We start from the raw sequence: 25,313 nt of genomic DNA, 5'->3' as shown, positions 1-25,313 counted from the left end.
AAACTATGCCACCCAAAAGTCTGTCTAGGGGCCAGAGACAAAAGCAGTCTGTACCTTGGGGCAGGCTCTGCAGGCCCAAATGCAGGGTGCCTCAGACCCTCAGTCTGCCTGTGCCCTGACACCCCCAGCAGAGTACCCTTCACCACACCAAGCTAACTTCCATTCATCCTGCAGTCCTGAGCTCAAATCTTATCTCCTGAAAGAGCCCTTCCTAGATTCCCTCCTTCATCCAAATTGTTCCTTTCCTTCAAAGGACGTATCACAATTTGTGCATAAACATTACTTGTGTGCTTATTTGATGAGTGTCCATCTTCACCCCTAGACCACAGATTCCATGAAAGCAGACAATGGAATGACCTCTGCTCACTGGTACAAACACAGTGCCCAATAAAGTGTCTGGCATGTAAGAGGCACTCAAACATCTGGGCCAAATGCAATCAATACACGATTATCAATTCGGCCTCCCAAATACCTCAGTCCTAGAAGAGGGGATGGTGTTCTGGATAAGGGAAATAGGTATTTTGGTCACCAGAGAGGTATCGGCCTATTCACCTAAATAAGGTGAAATTTTGCTTTAAAAAAAAAAAAAGAAGGAAGAAAAAACCTCCATATCCCACACAATTTCCATTACTTTAATTAAACAGTAAAATCCTTAATGACAAGAAATAGTGTATCCTGCGTCTGTGTTTGGCCTGGTGACTCATAGGGTTCCAGCGTGGGCCACACCCTCAACCATCTTCCCTTCTGAAGCATGACGCTGATGTCTCACGTCCCCACAGTAAAGATCCACACCTTTGGGTGAAGCAGTGTCTTCACTGGCTCCTATTTCAAGGCTCCAGATGGCTTGGGATGAGGGCAGGGCGGCGAAAGGAGGAAAAGGCACAGACAACATGTCTCAGAGCAACATGCCCCTACTGACACTCAAGCCTGGTGCTTGGCACCTCCACAGGCTCAGAGGCATTTCGCTGACGAACAGTTAGACAAGAAAAACTTTTAACAGTCTCACAAGCCAATACTCAAAATCCCTGAGATGAGATAATGACTGAGGAGAGGAGGGGTCACCCAGGCTTCTAATTCTTCCTTTACCAACACTTTAAACCAGCGTGAGTTAAAGACTTTCTGTTCTGGAGCCCAAGCTCATTCAGAGGGATTTTGGCCTAGTGGTTAAGAACGTGGGTCCCATGGTCAGGCAGGCAGGAGTCTGACGGTCGTTCACCCTGGCCATGTGACCCAGGGCAAGTCACCTACTCTCTCTGGAGCTTCAGTTTCTTCTCCAGTTACCAACTGAGTTGTTGTGAGGGTTAAATGAAATGATGATGTAAAACAGTGGGCCCTGAATATACAATACACTGAGCTATTGGCTGGAGCTGAATTTACCTGGACGTTCTCTTCAGTCACCTCAATCTCGGCCGTATAGATGTAGTCAATCAGCTTACTCAGGGTCTGCCCATCCACATCCTTGATTTCTATCTTCTTGGCTTTACTCTCAGACATGTCACCTACAGTTCAAAACAAAAACAAAATGGACATGAACTTGGCACCTAGGGTGTGCTTAACTTTCACATGGCCTCCTGTCCTGTCTTGGCAACATAAAAGCACTGTCTGTGCTCCCGGAGGCAGCAGAAGGGCTCAGGCACAGAGGAAGATAGACCAGCTGACATCAAGGTCACAACAACTCTGGGTCTGTGATCATCCACAAACCCAATTTCAAGCATTCCCCACTCTATCTGTTGCCCATTTCCACTCTGAAGGCAAATCTATATGTGATAAAGCATTCAACCAAGTTACTGCAAACTTGTACACAGGGGCCAGGGAAAGTGAACGAGATATGCACCTGTCCTCAAGAAGGAGCACCTGTTCTAGTAGGGCAGATATATAAAAATATATGAGATGATAAGAGCTTAATAGATGTATATGCAAAGTACCAGTAGAACAACAATTTCTTAAAAAAACAATTATTGAGTGCTAACTACGGCCAAGCACTGTGCTAAGCACTTTAAACTGTTGCCTATTTTAATCAACAACCTATGAGTGTTATTAATATCATCCCCATATTACAGATGAAGAAACTGAGGCACAGGAGTGTAGGTAATTCATTTTGCCTACAGTCATACATCTAGGAAGGGGCCAGGCTGGGATTAAAAGCAGGGAGTCTGACTCTAGAGCCCCACACTTGTAATCACTATGGTGTATTGAATCCCAAGAATGCAGACGATAGAGCAACAAACCCTGTCTGGGGAATCCAGGAAGGCATCCTAATAGGAGGTCACATTTGAGCTGGGTATTCCACATGCAGCAGAGGTGAGGAAGGACGAGATGGATGCAGGAATCATCAGTGCAAAGATAGGGAAGTGCCAAAAGTATAAATGTGGGGAACAGTGAGAGGGCAGCACGGCTGGTACGTGGGGTGACAGTGAGAGGAAGGAGGCTGGAGAGGTAGATAGGGGCCAGGACTTGCAGAGCCCAGCAAACCATGCAAATGAGTTTGCACTTTATCCTAAGAGTAGCACCACTGAAAGGTTTTAAACAAGGGAATGACATCAACAGATGGGTGTCTTTGAATGAAATTTTGGATGTACTGGTGGAAGCTGGATCAGAGGCAGGGAGAACAGATGGGAGGCCCTGACAATAATCCAAAAAAGAGAAGACAGAGGCCTGTGAACTAGGGCAGCAGTGGCACCACATGTGCAGTCCCGAGGCCCCTGACTTCAGCCTGCCCTCTCTATACAGCGCACAGCTCTATCTAGAGCCAGGCTCCTTCAACAAGGGCTGCTGATTTCAGAAGGAAAAGACAGGCAAGACATGTGTCTTTGTAGACTGAAATGAAGGGCAACATGACTACTAGAAACAGGGATTCAGAAGTCCTTATGTGAGTGTGAAAACTGAGCCTGGGCGGTTGTTTTCTCTCTGTGGAATCTGTGCACTGGAGCCAAGAAAATAAAGTACAGTACAGCATGTGGGCTGCAGACGCCCACCTCCAAGCTGCATGGACTGCCCATGATTCTTCCACCAATCCCCAGTTCCCACCCTGACACAGTTCTAGATATGAATGACTCTGAACAGGGAGGAAAGGTGGGGGCGGGGGACCTATTCCAGACGTTGCCGGCTCCCACTGCTGCCAGATCAGGTAGCCCAGAGACCCCCAGTTGGTTCTCTCTGACTGTAGTAGAAGCCAGTGAAAAGTCTTCAGCACAAAGAGCCCTGAGACAGGATGAAGAGGCAAAGAGGAAACAGGAAAAGACAGTGGGTTTCTCCTCTGCCTATAAAACAGGCTCTCACAATCTCTTTCTTGAATTTACTCTAAGACAAACAAGAACATACACGCGGGTTTCCCTGGTGGCGCAGTGGTTGAGAGTCCACCTGCCGATGCAGGGGACACGGGTTCGTACCCCGGTCCAGGAATATCCCACATGGGGTGGAGCGGCTAGGCCCGTGAGCCATGTCCGCTGAACCTGCGCGTCCGGAGTCTGTGCTCCTCTCACAACAGTGAGAGGCCCGTGTACCGCAAAAAAGAAGAAAAAAAAAAAGAACATACACGCAAGGAAATCAGAAGTTAAATTCATCTCTCCAAACAGCTATTAAGACATTCACAAATAAAGGTCCAGTTGGTAGTTATATTGCAAAAGATCATCAAAGATAGCCAATTCTTAGTTTAAGAACTTGGACCTTAGAGGGACTTCCCTGGTGTTACAGTGGTTAAGAATCTGCCTGCCAACACAGGGGACGCAGGCTCGAGCCCTGATCCGGGAAGATGCCCCATGCCGCGGGGCAACTAAGCCCGTGCACCTCAGCTACTGAGCCTGCGCTCTAGAGCCTGTGCTCCTTTATAAGAGAAGTCACTGCAATGAAAAGCCCGCGCATGGCAACCAAGAGTAGCCCCTGCTCACCGCAACTAGAGAAAGCCCACGCGCAGCAACGAAGACCCAACACCCAAAAAATAAATATATAAATAAATTTTATAATAAAAAAAAACTTGGACCTTAGAAAAACGAGCAACCAGCAACCTGACTGCAAGAACCAAGAGACTCAGAAGCCCTTAGTGAGTGTGAAATCAGAGCCTGGCCTGATTGCTTTCTCTCTATGGAATTAGAGCTTGGGAGTCAGCTTAGGGTTTTGTAACTTGGGGGTAAACAAATGGAAACTCCTGAAATTGCATGAAAACATTTGTATATGTGGGCAAAAGTTTGATTTTCTGAGGGGATGAACAAATCATTTTCATCAGTCTCAAATGTCCAAAAAACATTAAAACACAGTTTTCTAGATGGTGGGACTTTGGGAGATTTTTTTTCTTGCTTCTTTATGTGAATCAAAAGTTTCTAATTTCTACATTAAGTACTTAAAACTCCAACAAGCAAGGAAAAAATGGAAAAAAAGAAAACCTAGGGCCTCAGAGACATGTATTTTCTGAGAAATTTACCTTATAGGAAATTGGAGACCTATATAAATCATAAGGACTCATAAAATGCAATTTAATATCTCTATGAACCAGTAGAAATCACTGCACCAAACTAAGACATCAGTTTAAACAAACCCTGAAAGTGGCAGTAATAATAGTTGCTACTACATGCAGGCCCTCAGGGTTTACACACATTATTTCATTTAGCCCTTGCAATGACCCCAGGAGGTACTAGATATTACTTCCATTTTACAAATTATAGAACTGGCATATCAAGAGGCACTTGCACACAGCTAGTAAGATGCAGGGCTTGGATCTGAACCGTGGCCTAACTCTAGACCTCATGTCATTTCTAATAAATCCCTCTATAATTTAAACCTGACCCTAACTAATGGCTTTGATAAAAGTATTCCCAAACAAAGCCTATGTCCAAATTCTGAGCCAACTTATACTTATTACCCAGTAAGCAAGAACGAAGAGAGATGGGATCTTGTCCTCAACACCTAACAGAGTGCGTGACATATAACAAGCACTGAAAAAATATTTGTTGGTACAAGGAAAGAAAGAAAGAAGAGAGGCTTTCTTTTGACACCTCATAAATCCACAGACTCTGATAATTCTAAAGAGGGAGAAATCATCAAAGGCTTGGTCATTCTTACTCCTTCACTCACCTCCGTTACTTTGACAAATATTTCTAGAGAACAGAACATAAGCCCAATAAGTCCTTCTCTATTGAAGGTCAACCCAAGAGAACTGTTCTGCTGGTTTTTCTCAAGAGGCCCAGCCCAGCCACTTCAGACTCTGAACTTTCAGAAAAGAGGAAATGCAGATGGCCAACACGCACATGAAAAGATGTTCAACATCACTATTCATCAGTGAAATGCAAATCAAAACCACAATGAGGTATCATCTCACACCTGTCAGGATGGCTATCATCAAAAAGAACACAAATAACAAATGCTGGTGAGAATGTGGAGAAAAGGGAACCCTCCTACCACTGTTGGTGGGAATGTAAATTGGTGCAGCCACTGTGGAAAACAGTATGGAGGTTTCTCAAAAAACTAAAAATAGAACTACCTTATGACCCAGGAATTCCATTCCTTGGTATACATTAAAAAAAAAAAAAACCCAAAACACTAATTTGAAAAGATACATGCAACCCAATGTTCACAGCAACATTATTTACAATTGCCAAGATATGGAAGCAACCAAAGTGTCAATCAACAGATGAGTGGATAAAGAAGATGTGGTTTATATACACAATGGAATACTACTCAGCCATTAAAAAGAATGAAATTTTGCCATTTGCAGCAACATGGATGGACTTGGAGGGTATTATACTAAGCAAAATAAGTCAGACAAAGACAAATTCTGTTTGACATCACTTATATGTGAAATCTAAAACATACAACAAATTAGTGAATACAACAAAAAAGAAGCAGACTCACAGATACAGAGAACAAACTAGTGGTTACTACTGGGGAGAAGGAAGTGGGAAGGGGCAATATAGGGTAGGAGATGAAGAGGTACAAACTATTAGGTATAAAATAAGCTACAAGGATATATTGTACAACACAGGGAATACAGTCAATATTTTATTTATTTATGTATTTATTTATTTTGGCTGCATTGGATCTTTGTTGCTGCGCGTGGGCTTTCTCTAGTTGCAACAAGCAGGGGCTGCTTTCGGTGTGGTATGCGGGCTTCTCATTGCAGTGGCTTCTCTTGTTGCAGAGCACGGGCTCTAGGCATGTGGGCTTCAGTAGTTGTAGCATGCGGGCTCTTGAGCACAGGCTCAGTGGTTGTGGCGCACGGGCTTAGTTGCTCCGTAGCATGTGGGATCTTCCCAGACCAGGGCTCGAACCCATGTCCCCTGCACTGGCAGGTGTATGCTTAACCACTGCGCCACCAGGGAAGCCCAGTCAATATTTTATAATAACTATAAATGGAGTATAACCTTTAAAAATTGTGAATCACTATATTGTACACCTGTAACTTATATAATATTGTACAGCAGCTATACTTGAATTAAAGAAAGAAAAAAAAGAAAATGTCTGTTTGTTGCACATCTTTTGTCCTCTGTTAACAACATATCCTATTCTTCCAGATAGATCATGATCTACTCAAGGGCAGATATTTGTTCATTCATTCACTCAACAAACATGTATCAAACAGTCCCCATGGGCAAGGCCCAGAGGACACAGTGGTGAACAAGTCATGTTCCCTGCCCTCATGGAGCTCACTCTAGTAGAAAGAGGGATAAGTAAACCAACAATTACAAAGTATGTTAAATGCTAGAAAAGGAGGTTCAGCTTAAAAGGTTCTTAAGCAGGGAAGCCTATACCCTGAATTGTATGAAAATGATGAGTACACAGGAGCACACATTTACTATTTTTTGTGGAAAGAATCCATTGTTTTCATCAGACTGATTCGTAATGGTTAAGAACCACTGATCTAACATGAGATCTGGAGGAGTCATGGTTGTTCAGAAGAGCAGTGAGTATGAGGGAAGAATATTCCAGGCAGATAGAATAGTGTATGTAAAGGTCCAGAGGTAAGAAAGAACATGACCTATTCTGGGACCATAAGAAGTTGAGTCTGGCAGAAGCACAGCATGAAAAGGGAGGAAGGGGGAGAGGAGCTGGAGATACAAGCAGGGTCTGGACCACTTGAAGGCCTTGTGGGCCATGCTGAGAAGTTTATACTTCATTCTAAGGGCAATGGGGAGACCTTGACAGACTTTAAGCAAGTAAGGGATACATTAGATTTTTTCTTTTGGAAAGATCACTAAAGCTACAGCATAGAAAATGGGTTTGGGGTGAGGGAACAAAATAGGAGGCAGGTTGACCAATTAGAAGGCTGCTGCAGTAAATTAGGTGAAAGATGATGGCAGCCTGGATTAAGGGTCTGTGTCTTGAACTTCTTTAAATCCTCAGGCTCTACTTTAAAACCTTGCACGTAGAAGTCTCCAAGAACCGTAAAGAGCCCAGGAAAGCAAGTCATGGTTCTCGACGTAGCAAGCACACCACATGCACAACAGAGCTCTTTTTAGGTGGAAGATTGCCCAAGGGGGAACAGGAGGGAGGAGGTGCATCTTGAGGAGCCAGGAGGGAAAACCTTTCACCATCACAGAAGACTTAGGAAGGCTATGAAATCACTGGCTCATCCTCTAGATCACAGTATAAACCCAACCCTATTATTCAGCCAAAGAAGCCTCAAGAGTGAGAAAGGAATGGTAGAGTGGCTGCGAAGTCTTTCTGAAGGACCAGACATAGACCACCAACCACCCCTACAAAGCTGTATGGCAAAGGGAAGAAAAAGTGCATTCAGGAAGCCTTGTGTTATGGAACTCTTCCTCACTCCTCAGCTGAATCCTTACTGTTTTAATTTAATTTCATGATCTGGGTAAAAAGAAAACAGAAGGTCCTTATCCTTTGCACAGTGATCCTGCATGGGTGTTAAGGTGGTTATTAAACTCTCTTACCACGAACCTTCATCTGTCTAAGTCCTAATATCTGGGTTGCCAACTCATTTGGCTAAAGCTGAGACCTATGTCACATGTTAACATCACATGAGAAAAAGAAATACCCTGTCACGTCCCTGAATCCCAGCTAAACCTCCTGCAGGTGAGCAGCCTATGCCATTTAACTGCAAAAGGCTGACCTCTGTCTCCTGTAAAGTAAGGACATTCCCAGCCCTGCCTTTAAGCCAAGGCTATGTGAGAGTCAAAGGAGATAATGAGAGTCTGAGAACTGTGGCAGCAGGATTCAGCAGAGCTGCAATGATGGATATCACCCCAGCACCCAACCTCCCTGGAATCTCGTCCTTCCTCCACTTGGAAAGGTCTTTCTGCTCAGCTAGAGGCACATGGAGCACCAAGTCAGGAAGGAAATGCCTTCCTGATATGAAACAGAGATGTTTCATATCAACCCTAACCACCATCAGGGCAGCTGGTATCAGAGCCACCCCACACATCCACATGAGCTCTGTAAACTATGATGTGCTCTACACATAATAAGAGTAAACTTTATTAAGTACCTATTCTGTATTGGGTGCCTTATTTCCCTTACCTGTATCTGTTCCCTGGTTATTGTTATTATTGTTTTATTGTTGTTATTCCAGTCTCATAAACAAGCAAACAGGATCATAGAGATTAAGTGAATTCCCTACAAACCGATCAGGTGCTGGAGTCAGGTCACAATGGCTCCAAAGCCCTTTCCAAGACACCACACCATCTCCCAATGCAAGGTGGCATTACCACCCCTGTGTTTAATCCTCAGCAAAGAGGCCTCTGCATCAATAACTCCAAACCTCCTCTATGAACATTCATAAAACATTTCTTACCAGTGATCCTCCCCAGTGATGATCTAAATTTCAAGGCTGAGCTACTGCAAGTCCAGACAAGTCTACCGCAGATCATCTTGGTCAAATCAGTTGCACCTTAATGGGTGCTGGTGGGTGTCTGAATAGTGGTCTCTTTTCCTAGACACTACAAAGGCCTATGTTGAACTACATCCAAATCAATTCCTGAAAAACTCACCATTTCCTTAGAGGCAAAACCCTCAGAAACCATACCCTATCTACTCCAACTAATCTCTCAAGGCCCTCTTTATACAAAGAAAGGATTCTACTCCCTAGTGCTCCCTCCCTCCCTGCCCCACTGCCTTGGATTAAGTCTTGCTAAACTGCATGTTATGCAAAGATCTTCAAAAACATCAATACATCATACAAACACTCAGAACACAGACATAGGCCAGGGCCTGGCAGAGTCAGGCATAAAGAAAGGGTGAAACAATGGTTCTATGGGATGAGTGCATGCCTGGAGATAAGAGGGCCAGGCCCTAATTTTTCTGCTTGAGGCTAGTTGGTGCTCACATTCCAAGCCCCTTGCCTCTTACCTCCAGCACATTCCTGACTCTCCTCCCTATTTCTGTTCACCATATATTCGAAGACACCAGTTGAATATCAGCCTACATCTAATAAAAACTGGACAGTAAGTTTTCTTTAAAAAAACAAAGCCGGGGCTTCCCTGGTAGTCCAGTGGGTAAGACTCTGCACTCCCAATGCAAGGGGCCCGGGTTCAATCCCTAGTCGGGGAACTAGATGCCGCATGCGTGCCACAACTAAGAGTTCACATGCCACAGCTAAGAGTCCGCATGCTGCAACTAAGAAGTTCCCATGTCACAACTAAAAGTCTGCATGCCACAACTAAAAGATCCATATGCCACAACGAAGATCCCACGTGCCACAACGAAGACCCAGTGGAGCCTAAATAAATAGAAAAATAAAAACAAATAAAAAATTAAAAAGCCAATTTAATCAGCCGCTGCATGTAGCACAACAGAGCCAGAAGATGGGACAGCTCACTCCCAGGGCTTCTTTTGGGATGGAGTTCAAATGTCTTTTAGCCATGGTGATGAGCTTAAGACACTTAGTCCACATATTCTTTGGAACTTGGTTCTTTTAACACCATAAAATGGGATTGTTTTCAAAGTTTTGGATGACATGAAGGGATCCATATGGAGTACAAACACTATAGTACACAGAACACATAGAAAAGGGCATGATAAAAAGAGGGAAAAAAAACTGACTGGGCTATTTTGGGGAAATTATCTTCCCCTGGGATGGAGGTGCTAGATGGGGGGATGGGATCAGAGGGAATTTTAAGTATTCCATATTCACAGAGAAAAGGAGGACAAGACCAGCCCTTCTGGCCTCTCCAATCACACTATGCTGAAGGAGTGGAGAGCAACTCAGGTGACTGCCCATCCCAGACCTTCTCACAGGTTGGCTGCCTTTGGACACTCTTCTGTGGGCACTCAGACCTCAGTTTCACACTTATTACAAGTTATTCTGGGAAGGATATGGTCAAGGAGTGGAGCTGGTATTTGGAACCATCACAGGACATTTGGGCAATATGAACTCAGAGGACAAAAAAATAAAAACACTTTAAGCCTCAGTAAAAGATCTTAATCATACCACTCAAGTCAGAAGAAAGTCACATGTATTTCCTTTTCTTTGGGGCCTTAAACATGCTGATAGAAATGGACTCAACGAGAGTCAGCTGGGCCTTTTCATTACTAATTTTATGCATTTTGAAGCTGAACCTGATAATTAGAACAAAATTTTGCAATGTTACTTTTTTTTTTGTACCTGTTTACCAAGGTTTAAGCAAAACCAAGGGGCCTCAGAAAATACACGAATCTGATGTACTGCCGATGGAAGCGTAAGCTGGTACAACTGTTCTAAGTGTTGTGGAACTGAGGCACGTGTCTCACAAAAATTCAAAATGTGCACACACTTTAACCAAGTATTTTTTATTCTAGGGATCTAAGGAAATAATCAGGAATGTAAGTAAAGACTAAGTTGCAAGGATGCCCATTTTAGCATTATTTACAATAGCAAAATATTAGAAAGAACTATAATTTCCAACCAATAAGGAAATGGATTTTCAATTCGGATACATATGATGGAATCTTATGAGGCCATTAAAATAATGATGTAGATGTGATTTCATTGCCATGAAAATATATTGACAATATAGCGCTAAGTTCAATTAAGCAAATTTTCATTGAGCACCTACCGTACGTAAGATCACGCTAGGCAGCAGGGACATAGCAGTGAATTTAAAAGGTACAGTTTTTACCCTCATAAAGTTTATGACTGACCAGGCAAATCAGACAGTGAGGAAGTAATGAGATAAGTAGTAATAGTAAAGAGAAGCATAAGCTATCACAAGAGTAAATGTATTACATGTATTTTTTTGGCTTGCCCACATTTTCTAATTTTTATTCTGCAATGAACATATGTGAATAGTGTTTGGATGAGGAGATGGATAGGTAGGTGGGTGGGTGGATGGATGCACAGACAGACAGATGATGGATGAATGGATGGACGGATGGATGGAAGGAAGAATGGAAGAATGGATGGTAACCAGATTCAGTGGAAAGCTTGGGCTAGGCAACATATTAGACTACTTTCTTCTCTTGATTCCCTCTTCCCTTCAATTACTAGAATCCAAGACCTGATCCAGAAGCACCTTTTCTCTCCCTTTTTAAAATCACCTTGTTTTGCTAGGCACTTCCACTACCCCCAGAGGCAAGTTCATGAGCAAAAAGTGGAGCCAACAGTACAATTTATTGTAATTCCAAATAGACTCCTCTCTCAACACTGGACTTTCCAAACCACACAAACAGAGAAGAATGACTGGGAGAACTATTTACTGAAGTTGCAGCTAAATAATTATTGTAGACAAGATAAATTATTTTAAAAGAAAGAGACGGATGAAGGACAAGGACAAAAAAAGAAATAAAAACCTTACTACTAGAGTTTGAGGCTACTCCAAAGAGAATGTGGCTCAAATTTTCCAGGTACTGAAATTAGCTGGTTTTCCAGGCTGCACTGTGGAATTCCTGGTCCAAGGCTCAAAGTGAGGTAAGTGTGGCTTGGTCCACTTAGCAAAAGCACTGCTCCAAGTTGAGGCCAGGTCCTTCACATGATGAGCCAAGGGAGACATACATGTGAGGAATTCTCCAAACGCCAAGTGCTAAGTACTCCCCGCCCCACCAAGAACCACTCCTGCCCAGCACAGGCTTTGTACTATATTAGGAAAAGGGCAAGAGCCTATTCAGCAAAGATGTGCCTGCACTCACCCATCCTTAGCAGCACCACATTCATTCATTTAACCTTCACTTATTCAGCCTCCTAAACATCAGGCCCTGGGGTGGGCGCTAAGGATTCAACAGTGACAAGACATAAGACATAATCCGCAAGCACCCAAAGCTCACAATCAAGGGTAGGAGACATTTTGTTCATTAAAATAATATTTTAGTCCTATTATGTACCAGGTACTCAGGGTACAGAAACAAACAAATCTAACAAGATCCCTGTCTTCATGGAACTGATACTCCAGTAAGGAGACACAGGTAAAAAATATATAAACAACCAACCAATGTGATTTTCAGATAGTGATAAATGTTATGAAAAAAATAGAATCAAGTTATGGAATAGAAAGAGACCTAGTGGGGAACTACGGCTCAGGTGGTCAGAGAGGAGGCAACATTTGATACAGGGTGAGAAGCAGCAGGTACATGAGACCCCAGAGCATGACCACCTCAAACCCCAGGAAACAGATGAGCATTTAGAGTGATAGTGACCACACTCAGAGGAAGCACAGGGTACAGATGAGTGTGTAGAAGAGACACCTGACCTCATCCAGCTGGCTTTCAGTCAGCAGTGATGGATACAGCACTGCCTGCACCTGGCTCAGGGGAGGTGCTGTGAGATACTGCAGACAAGAAGCTCAGCCCATGCGTTTCAGGGAATTCAGTCTTAGAAATAATACATGTGCAATAGTTGGACAAGGCTATTTGGCATGTTCAGGAAACAGGGACTCCCTGGAAAGTTGGCAAAGGTACTGAAACTGAATGCAGATGGTGAATATACCTCTGTCTTACTCTCCCCACCCCAAGCCCCACCATCACTCCTGCCAACTCTACCGCATTCCTATAAAGGTTAGAGGAGACTCAAGGTCCCTGCCTGGAAAGAACAGCTAAGGAATAATAAGACGTGGGCCAGCTAGGCCAGCCAGCCCTGGGCCAGGCATCCAGAAGCCAAGTTCCACTCATTCACCGTGTGACCTCAGGCAAGTCCCTTCCTTTCTCTCAGCCTCAGGATCCCCCATCTGCAAAATGACAGCTCAGAAGCCTGGGGATGAAGCCAAGAGTCTACATGTCTAACCAGCTCCCTGACATGATTATGATGCATGACAAAGTCTGAGAATTCATAGACTATATGATGCTCCAGAGTTAACTGCAATAGGGGCTGCATGCTTGACTCGCCTGGCTGAGGGCCTGTCACGGTGCTTTGCATCTCCATGGTGCAAAGCAAAGAATCTGGCACACAGGAGCTCCTCAGGGTGGGCGTCACAGCCTTCTTTCCTCCCCCCTCTCATGCCACCACCCTCAATATTCTCCCAGTGGGGCTGCAGCCCCACAACCATGGGTTATTGTTTGCCCCTCACCATACCTGTGAACATCGCACAGAAGTAGGGGCTGCAGGCTGCCAGGACCACACGGTGGGCTTCTATCTCAACATCTTCTGCCACAATTACCACGTCACACAATAGCTGTTTGCTGCAAGACACCAGTGGGAGAAAGGATGGGTCACAGCACCAATTCCCACCCCCAGCCACACAAGGGTATTTTTTCTCCCCCACCCTCCACATTCCATACTATCACCACGGTTGTCATACAGACCTACCATATCTTAAGTTAGGCAGGGAGATGGACTCATCAACTTTTCCAAGTCCCTAATAAGCCCCACATTCAGGCTTTCCTAAGGCACTCGACTCTGTAGAGATCTAACTACTGTGTAGCTGCAAATTCAGGGCTCCTTCATTTGTCTTCACATCTCTGCTCCGCAACTCCACAGGCTATGACTGAGAAAGGGGGACAGCAGTTCAAGGAGCAGTGGGAAAAGCTTTGGGCTGTTAGCTGAGTAACTGAATGAATGCCAAGGAGCATGAGCATGCCACTGAGGTGTGCCACCAGCTAGAACAGGTATTAACTCTTCCCCAAGGAGTCCACTGCCTGTGAAACACTGGTAAGAGGCCAGCCAGATCTGGAGGACTCAAGTATGTTTCTTCCCACCCAGGTTTAACACTAACATCAAAAAGACTCCGCCGGGGCTTCCCTGGTGGCGCAGTGGTTGAGAGTCTGCCTGCGGATGCAGGGGACATGGGTTCGTGCCCCGGTCCGGGAGGATCCCATGTGCCATGGAGCGGCTAGGCCCGTGAGCCATGGCAGCTGAGCCTGCGCGTCCGGAGTCTGTGCTCCGCGACAGAAGAGGCCACAACAGTGAGATGCCCGCTTACCGCAAAAAAAAAAAAAAAAAAAAAAAGACTCCGCCGGTACACACAGTGCTCCCTAAAGATCCTGGGCAAACTCCAATTACTGCAATTATTAAGAAAACTGTAACTACATTTTTACTTGTTTGTCACCCCCATACACTATGAACTTTAAAAAGGACTTGTTTACTGTTATATCCTAGACACCCGGTTGCATGCATAGCACACAGTAGGTCCCAAACTTTCACTAAATAAATAAAGGAATGAAATTTTAAATAGGATCAATCCACACTCAGAAACAGAATGAATATTTGACTACTTTGAAGACCGAAAGGGTACGACAAGCCCTATCAATCCAAGAATTTTTCCTCTACCAGCTTTCAAGTTCTTATCCTGGCTATTATCAATACAATAGTCAACATTTTATGAGTTACATGTGCCAGGCACTGTTCTAAGCACCTTTTTTAATACATATTATTTCATTTAACCCTCTCTACAACCCTATGAAGTATGACTACTGTTATGCCCCATATTACTAAAAAAGGAAACTGAGGCCCAGAGAAGTAACTTTCCCAGGGTCATACAGAAAGGGAGCAGTGGATTCAGGATTTGAATATAAGCAGCTGAACCCAAGAACCCATGCTCTTAACTTCTATAGTATCGTGGTCACCACTAGTCCTTGCTTTAGATTGAAGCACTAGAAGTGGGAGGGAAGACAGGGAGGATAAACACATTTCAACTGTGATCCACTGGTAGTGGTTACTTAGCACACTATACTGGATTGAGAAGTCTGAGGTCATGACTGGGTTCCACGTGACAGTGATGAGATAAATATAATGAGTATGTCATGGTTAATAGATGGAAGAGAAGCTACATATTTGCTCTCCCTGGTATAGCATATTAAACCATTGCCAACTATTCAGACATTAGTCCAGGTTCACTTTTCAGAGAAATAGAGTCATACAGCCTGGGAAGGCTAGAACCACAAATGCCCTTAGAGATCACCCTGTGTATGAAGCTCAGAGAGGTGGCCCAAAGCCACAGAAGCCTTACTCTTGAATCTAGTTCTGACTCCAGGTACAGTACCATAATGCCTCATGATTGGTTGACACTTAGAATGGGAAAAAACAGTAGCTAGGTTATCTCCAATGGGGAAAGGTGACCAGGAAAGGTTCAGCATATAGAATAAGGTACCAGTGAGGGGGCTTCTGGGAAGGGTGAGACCCCTGAGCACCAAAAGGCAAAACCTGGGGGTGGGACCTCATGCTGCAGTGAACAGCACACCTTACACACGAACTTTATCAGAATAAATCAGCTCAACTGGGAACAGAACTGGCTCTGCCCCAACAGGCTACAAGAACATGGACAAATTGACCCCATCAGTTTTCTCATCTTTCTTAGCTGCCTTGGGACATATACCGTGGGGACCAAATGAGATTGCAGATGCCACTTGAGAATAGGCTTGTTTAAATATGATTAAAATATATTGTAAAAATGTATTCCCAACAGTATAGACTCCGCTTGGACATTTTCATTTCTATTAAAGATTCTGGGGAGAAAACAGAGTTATCACTGCTATTTAAAAGTACAAGTAATTTTTGTTGGTAACCAGTATTTTAATAAGGAAAGTGTTGACACAGATGGGTCAGAAATGCTGAGCAAATTTTCAGTGCCAGGTGATGGGCAAGCAAATGTCAAAGTAGGATATCTTACACAAACCCAGAAGAGCTGATAATTCTTGAACAAATGGGAAAGAGACCAGAAGGAATGAGGAGTAAAGATGGAGAATCCAGTCAAGCAAATAAATGAGAGCAGCTCTGATAGGTGGGAAGTGTATCTCAAGGCCAGAGAAACTCTAACCTGGGAGAGTGACCAAGAAAAACTTGCCACAAAGTCAGGGTAGGCTTTCCCAGCTGGTGGGAAAGCCTGTCTACACACTGGAGACATCTCAGTCTCCACTATGCAGGGAAAAGGGAAGAGGCAGCTCTACAAGCACTGCATGGCTCACAAGCACTTCTAATTCCAATTACCAGAGATCCTGTGAGATCCTTTTTTCTGAAGTATCAGACACTACTCCAAAGGACAGTCTTGAGGAGAGAAAAGTAGGGCTATACACACTGTGATTTGTAGGAAATAGAGTAGAGCTATTAGTAAGGAGCTCAGGCCCTGGAATCAAACTGACCAGGGTTCATGTCCCCTGAGTATCATAGAGTTGACATGTGTTGTAAACAAGATAATGAATAGCACTAATAGTAAACATTCAGTAAATATTTATTTCTTTTCTTCCTTTTTTCCACAAAATACTTCAATCAAGATTAGAGTAAGTTTTGGACATGGTAAATTTGAGCTGCATTTTGGACATCTAAGTGGGGCTGTCAAGTAGGCAAGTGGATACCAGGGTCTGGAGTTCAGAGGTGGGAAATAGTTAAGAAGTTGGGGGAAAGGGGAAGAACCAACAAAAGAGATGAGAAAACAGCCAGTGGGATAGGAGGAAAACCAAAAGGGTGTGATGTCCAAGAAGCCAAGTAAAGACAGGGCTACAAAAAGGAAGGAATGATCAATTGTACCAAATACTGCTGATAAGTAAGATAACATTAGGGTGGCTAGCCAGGGCAATTAGGCAAGGAAATGAAATAAAGGGCATCCAAATTGGAAAGAAAGAAATAAAACTATCTCTATTCACAAATGACATGATCTTGTACATATAAAATCCCAAGGAATCCACTAAAAAACTACTAAAATAAATAAATGAGTATAAGGAGGTTGCAGAATACAAGATCAATATACAAAAAATCAACTGTGTTTCTGTACACTTGTGGTGAACAATCCAAAAATGATATTTTTAAAATCCCATTTACAATAGCATCAAAAAGAATAAAATACTTTAGGAATAAATTTAACAAAAAAATTCAAAACCTATACCCTAAAACTATAAAACACAGTTGAAGTAAATTAAAGACTTAAATAAGTGGAAAGACCTCCAGTGTTCATGAATTGGAAGATTAATACTGTTAAGATGGCAATTCTCCCCCAAAATGTTCTACAGATTCAATACAATTTCTATCAAACTCCCAGCTGGCTTCTTTGCAGAAAGTGACAAGCTGAGCCTAAAATTCAAATGTAAATGCAAGGGACCTAGAATGGCCAAGACAATCTTGAAAAAGAACAGAGTTGAAGAACTCAGGTTTCCCAATTTCAAAACACTACAAAGCTAAAGACAGTGTAGTAACAGCACAAGGATAGATACATAGATCAACAGAATAGAATTGAGAGTTTAAAATAAACCCTCACATTCACAGTTAATTGATTTCTGAAAAGGATGCTAAGACCATTCAATCGGGAGAGAATAATCTTTTCAACAAATGCTGCTAGGATAACTGGATATCCACATGCAAAAGAATGAAGTTGGACCCCTACCTCACACCATACACAAAAATTAACTCAAAATGGATCAAAGACCTAAATGTAAGAGCTAAAACTATAAAACTCTTAGAAGAGACATTGGGGTAAATCTTCATGACTTTGGATTAGGCAGTGGTTTGTTAGATAGGACACCAAAAGCACAAACAAAAAAAAAAGATATATTAGACATCAAAGTTTACAACTTTTGTGCTTCAGGACATCAGGAAAATGAGAAGAAAACCTACATAATGAAAGAAGAACTTTGTAAATCATATGTCTGATAAGAAGCTTGTATCTAGAATACATAAAAACTTTACAACTCAATAATAAGTAGACATATAACCCAATTTAAAATAGGCAAAGTATCTTAATAGACATTCTCCAAATAAGATACAGAAATGGCCAATGATCACATGAAAAGGTGCTCAACATCATTAGTCATCAGAGAAACGTAAATCAAAACCACAATGAGATAACTCCTCACACATACTAGGATGGTTATAATCAAAAACACAGAAAATAACAAGTGTTGATGAGGATATGGAGAAATTGGGAGCTTCATACACTGCTGATAGAAATGTAAAGTGGTACAGCTGCTGTGGAAAACAATCTGACGGTTCCTCAAAAGGTTAAACACAGAGTTGTTATTTGACCCAGGAATCCCACTCCCAAGAGAAATAAAACATACATCCACACAAAAACTTGTACCTGAATGTTCACAGCAGCATTATTCATAATAGCCAAATGGCCTCAAATCTGTATATCCATACAATGAAATATTATTCAGCAATAAAAAGGAATGAAATACTGAGACATGCTACAGCATGAATGAACCTTGAAAACATTATGCTAAGTAAAAACTGTTAGTCACAAAAGACACATTATATGATTCCAAAATAGGCAAATCATAAAGACAGAAAGATTAGAGGTTGTCTAGTACTGGGAGGTGAGTGAATAGGGATAACAGGGGGATTACTGCTAAAGTATACAGGGTGATGAAAATATTCTAAAATTGATTGATGGTTGCCCAATTCTGTGAATATAATAAAAGCCATTAAATTGTACACTTTAAATGGGTGAATTGTATGGTATATGAATTATATCTTGATGAAGCTGTTACCAAAAAAAGAAAAACAGCATATACATCTGCAAAAAATGAAAATTCTAAATCGAAAAGATATATGCACCCCAATGTTCATAGCAGCAGTATTCACAATAGCCAAGACATGGAAGCAACCCAAGTGTCCAGATGATTGGCTTAAGAAGATGTGATACACACACACACACACACACACAAAATGGAATACTGCCCAGCAATAAAAAAGAATGAAAAATCTCCATTTGCAGCAACATGGATGGACCTAGAGAACACTATGCTTAGCGAAATAAGTCAGACAGAGAAAGACAAATACTATATCACTTACATATGAAATCTAAAAAATAATACAAATGAATGTATATACAAAACAGAAACAGACTCACAGACACAGAAAACAAATTTATGGTTACCAAAGGGGAGGGGGGAGGGGCAAATCAGGAGTATGGTATTAAAAGATATAAACTACTATACATAAAAGAGATAAGCAACAAAGATTTACTGTACAGCACAGGAAATTATACTCAATATCCTGTAGTAACCTATAATGGAATATAATCTGAAAAAAAAATGAAACAGTATGCTGTACACTTGAAGCTAACACAATATTGTAAATCAACTATGCTTCAATTTTAAAAAGTTATACTAAAAGCAAGAAGGAATAAAAATTTTAAAGGCTAAAAAAAAATGATACACTTCAAAAGAAAAGAAAAACAAAAAGCAGTGTGCTAAAATGGCTCGTTACTAGTAATAAAGCCATACTGGAAAACAATCTAAAAAAAAAGATGAAGCAGAGAACTTTTTGCAATGGAGAAATGAGAGATTCAAACTGTAAAGATAAGATAGAAGATTGTCGCTCCTTTTCAGGCCTGATGAGGGGGTGCTATTCCAACAAGGACCATGTGCCCACTTGCTGGTTGGCTGGTAAGTCAGGAGACAAAGAGCCATTAGGGCTCTGCTGCCCAGAAGCAGCTGTTGGTCTGACCAGAGCAGAGCGAGGAAGTGCAAAAGTAGGAGGAAAGCTGGTTGGTTACCATGTCAGCAGCCCATTTTCTACAATGCAAGTATAAAGAACAGGAAACACGTGAATTGTGTGATTCATAAATTGCAAAGAACATGTGTGCTTGAACTAAAATAGCTTAAAATTGAGGGAGGGGAATGTGAAAATAATGCAAGAAATAACCCTAGGTCCCTGGAATATCAGGTAACATTTCATTAGCCTGACCCCTGAATGGCAAGATGCTTCACCCCGGCCTTCATCAAAACAAAGTATGCCTCTCTCCAGTTCCCATTAAACTCACCCAAATCAATAAAGTGTCTATTCAGGCCCCCTTTCTCTCCCTGCCTCCCCCATTCCACGCTAGTTTTTTAAGTTAGCCATTTAAATACCTTAGAATTTGATATAGTCTTTGAACACCACTAGAATGCAAGCAAGATTGAGGGCAAGACTTTGTCTCACCTACTGCCATATGCCTGAAGCAAAAAATTGCCATCAGGGGACTTCCCTGGTGGTCCAGTGGTAAAGAATCCGCCTTGCTATGCAGGGGACACAGGGTCGATCCCCAGTCGGGGAACTAGGATCCCACATGCCGCAGGGCAACTAGGCCTGCATATCAGAACTACTGAGCTCGCGCGCCTCAACTAGAGCCAACGTTCCACAAACTACAGAGCCCAGGCCTCCTGGAGCCTGCGTGCCACAACTAGAGAAGAGAAAACCTGCACACCACAACTAGAGGGAAGCCCACGCACCACAACCTCAACAAAAGATCCCGCGTGCCGCAACTAAGATCCGACGCAGCCAAAAATAAATTAAATAAATAAATAAAGACATCTTTTTAAAAAAATCACCATCATAATAACAGCTGACACAGAATGTTCACTATGTTGCAAGGACTCATAAAATATCTAAGGAATAGCTATTACTATTATTATGCAACATGCTGTTTAAATTAGCAATTCTACTTCCAGGAATTAATTCTATAGAAATAATTGTAAATATGCACAAGTACTTAACAACAGTAATATATGTGCTATCACTGTTCTAAGCACTTAACTTATTAATCCTCTTAACAAGCCAGCAAGACTGGAACTATTATTAGCCCCATTTTATGGTTGACAAAAGTGAGGTTGGGGATATTAAGGAACTTGCCCAGGTTCACAGCTAGTCAGCACTGGAGCCAAGATTTGAAACCAGGCTGCCTGGCTCCAGAGTCTATGCTTGTGACCACTGTGCTATCCTGCTCCACACATAACCACTGCAGGTATTATTTATTTGAGGGATTGGAAAACCTAGACACCCAACAACAGGGAAGTGTTTTAAAAAAAACAAAAATAGAATATCATTCATCCACTTAAAATGAAGTTGTAGGACAGTAACACAAAAAATTTGTTCAACATAATGTTAAGAATAAAAATCTGGTTGAACACATACACTACTATATATAAGACAGATAAACAAGGACCTACTGTATAGCACAGGGCACTCTACCTAATATTCTGTGATAACCTATATGAGAAAAGAATCTAAAAAGAATGAATATATGTATATGTATAACTGAATCACTTCGCTGTACACGTGAAACTAATACAACATTGTAAATCAACTGTACTCCAATAAAATTAAAATATTTTTTAAATAAATAAAATAAAAATCACCCATAGGAAAAAAAATCTGGTTGAGACATATATATTAAAGAAAAAAAAGATCTCCTAAGGGTTAACAATGGTTAGCACTGTGACTTTTTGCTCACCTGTATTTTCTAAATGTTCTATAATATATTCTTTTTACAAAAAATTTACAAAATTTACAAATTTTTAAAGAAAAATTTAAAGGTTTTAATTTAAAAACGAAAGGGAAATCCATGCCTAAACCTGAACTAAAATTTTCCCAACCAAAACATAAACAGATTGTGGTCCATTTGAAGAAATCAAAATCAATTTGAAAAAATCAAAAGGAAGAACAAGACTGTGATGGTTAATATTATATGTCAACTTAACCAGGCTAAGTGATGCCCAGATAGCTGATAAAATATTATTTGTGGGTGTGTCTGCAAAGGTTTCTCTAGAGGAGATTAGCCTTTGAACTGATAGACTGAGAAAAGAAGATCTCTTTCACCAGTGTAGGTGGGCATCATCCAATCCACAGAGGGCTTGAATAGAACAAAAAGGTGGAGGAAGGGTGAATTCTCTCTTTCTCTTCTTGAGCTATACTGGCCATCTTCTCCTGCCCTCAGACATCGAAGCTCTTGGTTCTTGGGCCTTTGGACCGCAAGACATACTCCACTGGCTGTTGTTTCTCAGGCCTTCAGATTTGGACTGAATTATACCACTGGCTCTCCTGGTTCTCCAACTTGTAGACAGTGGATTGTGGCAATTCTCATCCTCCACAATCATGTGAGTTAAACTCCTATAATAAATCTCCTCTTACATATCTGTGTCTATATATCTGGTTTTCCAGAGAAACAGAAGCAATAATATATATAAATAATATAATAATAATAGATCTATAAATAGATATATTATTGGTTCTGTTTCTCTGAAAAACCCTGACTCATACAAAGATGATTCACTTAAATTTCAGCAAAGGACAAGTGTTTTCCAAAATAAGTTTCACAGAACACTCGGTCTATCCATAACAACAACAACCAAAGAGGATTCAAAACCATGTGGGAAACCCTCAGTTAGGCAAGTTTATTGTATGACTTCTCAGAGATTTTAATATGCGTATATATATTATGAATCTCAGGGGGTGGGTATAGCAGTTTTATATAACATTTTTCAAACTCATTTTGTTACAGATCTCTTTTTTCCCCACAGAGCATCTTGAGGAAATGTTCCTCAGAACAGCCTTGGCAAACGCTGACTTATACAAAAGAGAAGCAGCAGGACTGTTGGAGGAGGTTAAATCCAAGTTGATGCTTTTGAGGAAAGATGCAAAAATGTGGTAACTTGCAAAAGAAGGAACAGACATAACAGGATTTTTTTTAGGTATTTAAGAAAAAGAAAAAATGCTAATAATATAAAGTGAGGGTTCGGGGAATTCTGTGTGCATGTCTATTTCCTGAGCTCTACCTTTAAGCAGTTACTACAGTTGGCTAAAGCAGGCAGTCTTTTCCCCCCAGTTTTATTGAGCTATAATTGACATATAACATTGTGTAAGTTTAAAGCGTATAATGTGATGATTTGACATATATTGTGAAATAATTACCACAGTAAGGTAATACATCTATCATCTCACATAGTTACCATTTATTTTTTGTGGTGAGAACATTTAAGATCTACTCTCTTAGCAACTTTCAAGTATGCAATACAGTACTGCTAACTAGTCACCACATCGTACATTAGATCCCCAGAACTTATTCCTCTTAAAACTGGAGGTTTGTACCCTCTGACCAACATCTCCCATTTCCCACAACCCCCAGTCCCTGACAACCACTAACCTATTCTCTTTCTGTGAGTTCGGCTTTTTTAGATTTCACATATAAATGAGATCATACAGTCTTTGTCTTTCTCTGTCTGACTTACTTCACTGAATACAATGCCCTCGAGGTTCATCCATGTTGTTGCAAATGACAGGATTTCCTCTTTTTATGGCTGAATAATATTCCAGTGTGTATATATACCACATCTTCTTTATCCATTCATCCACTGACCAACAGTTAGGTTGTGTTCATGTCTTGGCTACTGTGAATAATGCTGCAATGAACATGGGAGTGCAAATATCTCTTCGAGATGGTGATTTCATTTCCTTCAGATATATGCCCAGACGTGTGACTGCTACATTGTATAGCAGATCAATTTTTTTTAATTCGTTTATTTAATTTTTGGCTGCATTGTATCTTCACTGCTGCATGCGGATTTTCTCTAGTTGCTGAGAGCGGGGGCTACTCTTTGTTGTGGTGTGCAGGCTTCTCACTGCGGTGGCTTCTCTTGTTGCAGAGCATGGGCTCTAGGCGCACGGGCTTCAGTAGTTGTGGCGCACAGGCTTCAGTAGTTGTGGCTCACAGGCTCTAGAGCGCAGGCTCAGTAGTTGTGGTACACGGGCTCAGTTGCTCTGCGGCATGTGGGATCTTCCCAGACCAGGGCTCGAACCCATGTCCCCTGCAGTAGCAGGCAGATTCTTAACCACTGCGCCACCAGGGAAGCCCACAGATCAATTTTTAATTTTTTGAGGACTCTCCATATTGTTTTCCATAGTGGCTGTACCGATTTACATTCCTACCAATAGCACACAAGTGTTCCCTTTTCTCCACAGCCTCACAAGCACTTGTTATCTCTTGTGTGTTTGTTTTGTTTTGTTTTGTTTTGTTTTGTTTTGCGGTACGTGGGCCTCTCCTGTTGCGGAGCACAGGCTCCAGACACGCAGGCTCAGCGGCCATGGCTCATGGGCCTAGCCGCTCTGCGGCATGTGGGATCTTCCTGGACCGGGGCACGAACCCACGTCCCCTGCATCGGCAGGCAGACTCTCAACCACTGCGCCACGAGGGAAGTCCTCTTGTGTGTTTTTTATTTGTCTGTTTTTGTTTGTTTGTTTGATAATAGCCATTCTAACAGGTGTGTGATACCTTATTGTGATTTTGATTTGAATTTCCCTGATGATTAGTGATGTTGATCCCCATTCCATGCACCTGTTGGCCATTTGGGTATCTTCTTTGCAAAAATGTTTATTGAGGTCCTTTGCCCATTTTTAATCATTTTTTTCTACTGAGTTCTAAGCATTCCTTGTATGTTCTGGATATTAACCCTTCATAAGATTTATGGTTTGCCAGTATTTTCTCCCTTTCATAGGTTGCCTTTTCATTTTGTTGATGATTTCCTTTGCTGTGAAGGAGCTTTTCAGTTTGATGAAGTCCCACTTGTTTATTTTTTTCCCCTGTTTTCTTCCAGGAGTTTTATGGTTTCAGGTCTTAACATTTAGGTCTTTAATCCATTTTGAGTTAATTTTTGTGAGTGGTGTAAGATAGGAGTCCAATGTCATTCTTTCACATGTGGATGTCCAGTTATCCTAACACCATTGGATGAAAGACTATCCTTTCCCCATTAAGTATTCTTGGCTCCTCTGTCAAATAGTAGTTGACCATATACCTGTGGGTTTATTTCTGGACTCTCAATTCTGTTCCACTGGTCTACATGTCTATACCATACTGTTCTGATTACCATAGTTTTGTCATATACAGTTGACCCTTGAACAACATGGGGGTTAGGGGAGCAAACTCCTCCTTCCCCACGCAGTCGAAAATCCACATATAACTTTTCCATATCCACAATTCCACATCCAGGATTCAACCAACTACAGATAGTGTAGTACAATAGCAGTTAATGAAAAAAATCCAGGTAAGTGGACCCTTGCAGTTCAAACCCATGTTGTTCAAGGGCCAATTGTAGTTTGAAATCAGAGAGTGTGATGTCTCCAAACTTTGCTCTTCTTTTACAAGATTGCTTTGGCTGTTTAGGTTCTTTTGTGGTTCCATACAAATTTTAGGATTGTTTCTTCTATTTCTGTGAAAACTGCCATTGGAATTTTGATAGGGATTGCACTGAATCTACAGATGGCTTTGGGGAGTATGGACATT

General features: G+C 41.7%; 1 protein-coding gene across 3 annotated transcripts in view; it reads right to left on the bottom strand.

Annotated features, from left to right (window-relative positions):
• KLHL3 (kelch like family member 3) overlaps positions 1-25,313 on the bottom strand; it is a 109,925-nt gene that overhangs the window by 67,972 nt on the left and 16,640 nt on the right. For all 3 annotated transcript variants that reach the window (XM_049707099.1, XM_049707100.1, XM_004282087.4), the window contains exons 3-4: positions 13,424-13,530; positions 1,378-1,499 (exon numbers count right to left, since the gene is read on the bottom strand). In XM_049707099.1, the coding sequence (XP_049563056.1) occupies positions 1,378-1,499; positions 13,424-13,530 (229 nt within the window). The remainder of the gene's footprint in view (positions 1-1,377; positions 1,500-13,423; positions 13,531-25,313) is intronic.

This window comes from Orcinus orca, chromosome 3, assembly GCF_937001465.1.
Source record: "Orcinus orca chromosome 3, mOrcOrc1.1, whole genome shotgun sequence".
Taxonomy (NCBI): Eukaryota; Metazoa; Chordata; class Mammalia; order Artiodactyla; family Delphinidae; genus Orcinus; species Orcinus orca.
Note: the sequence above shows the minus strand (reverse complement) of the source record. Positions and strands in the feature narration are given on the sequence as shown.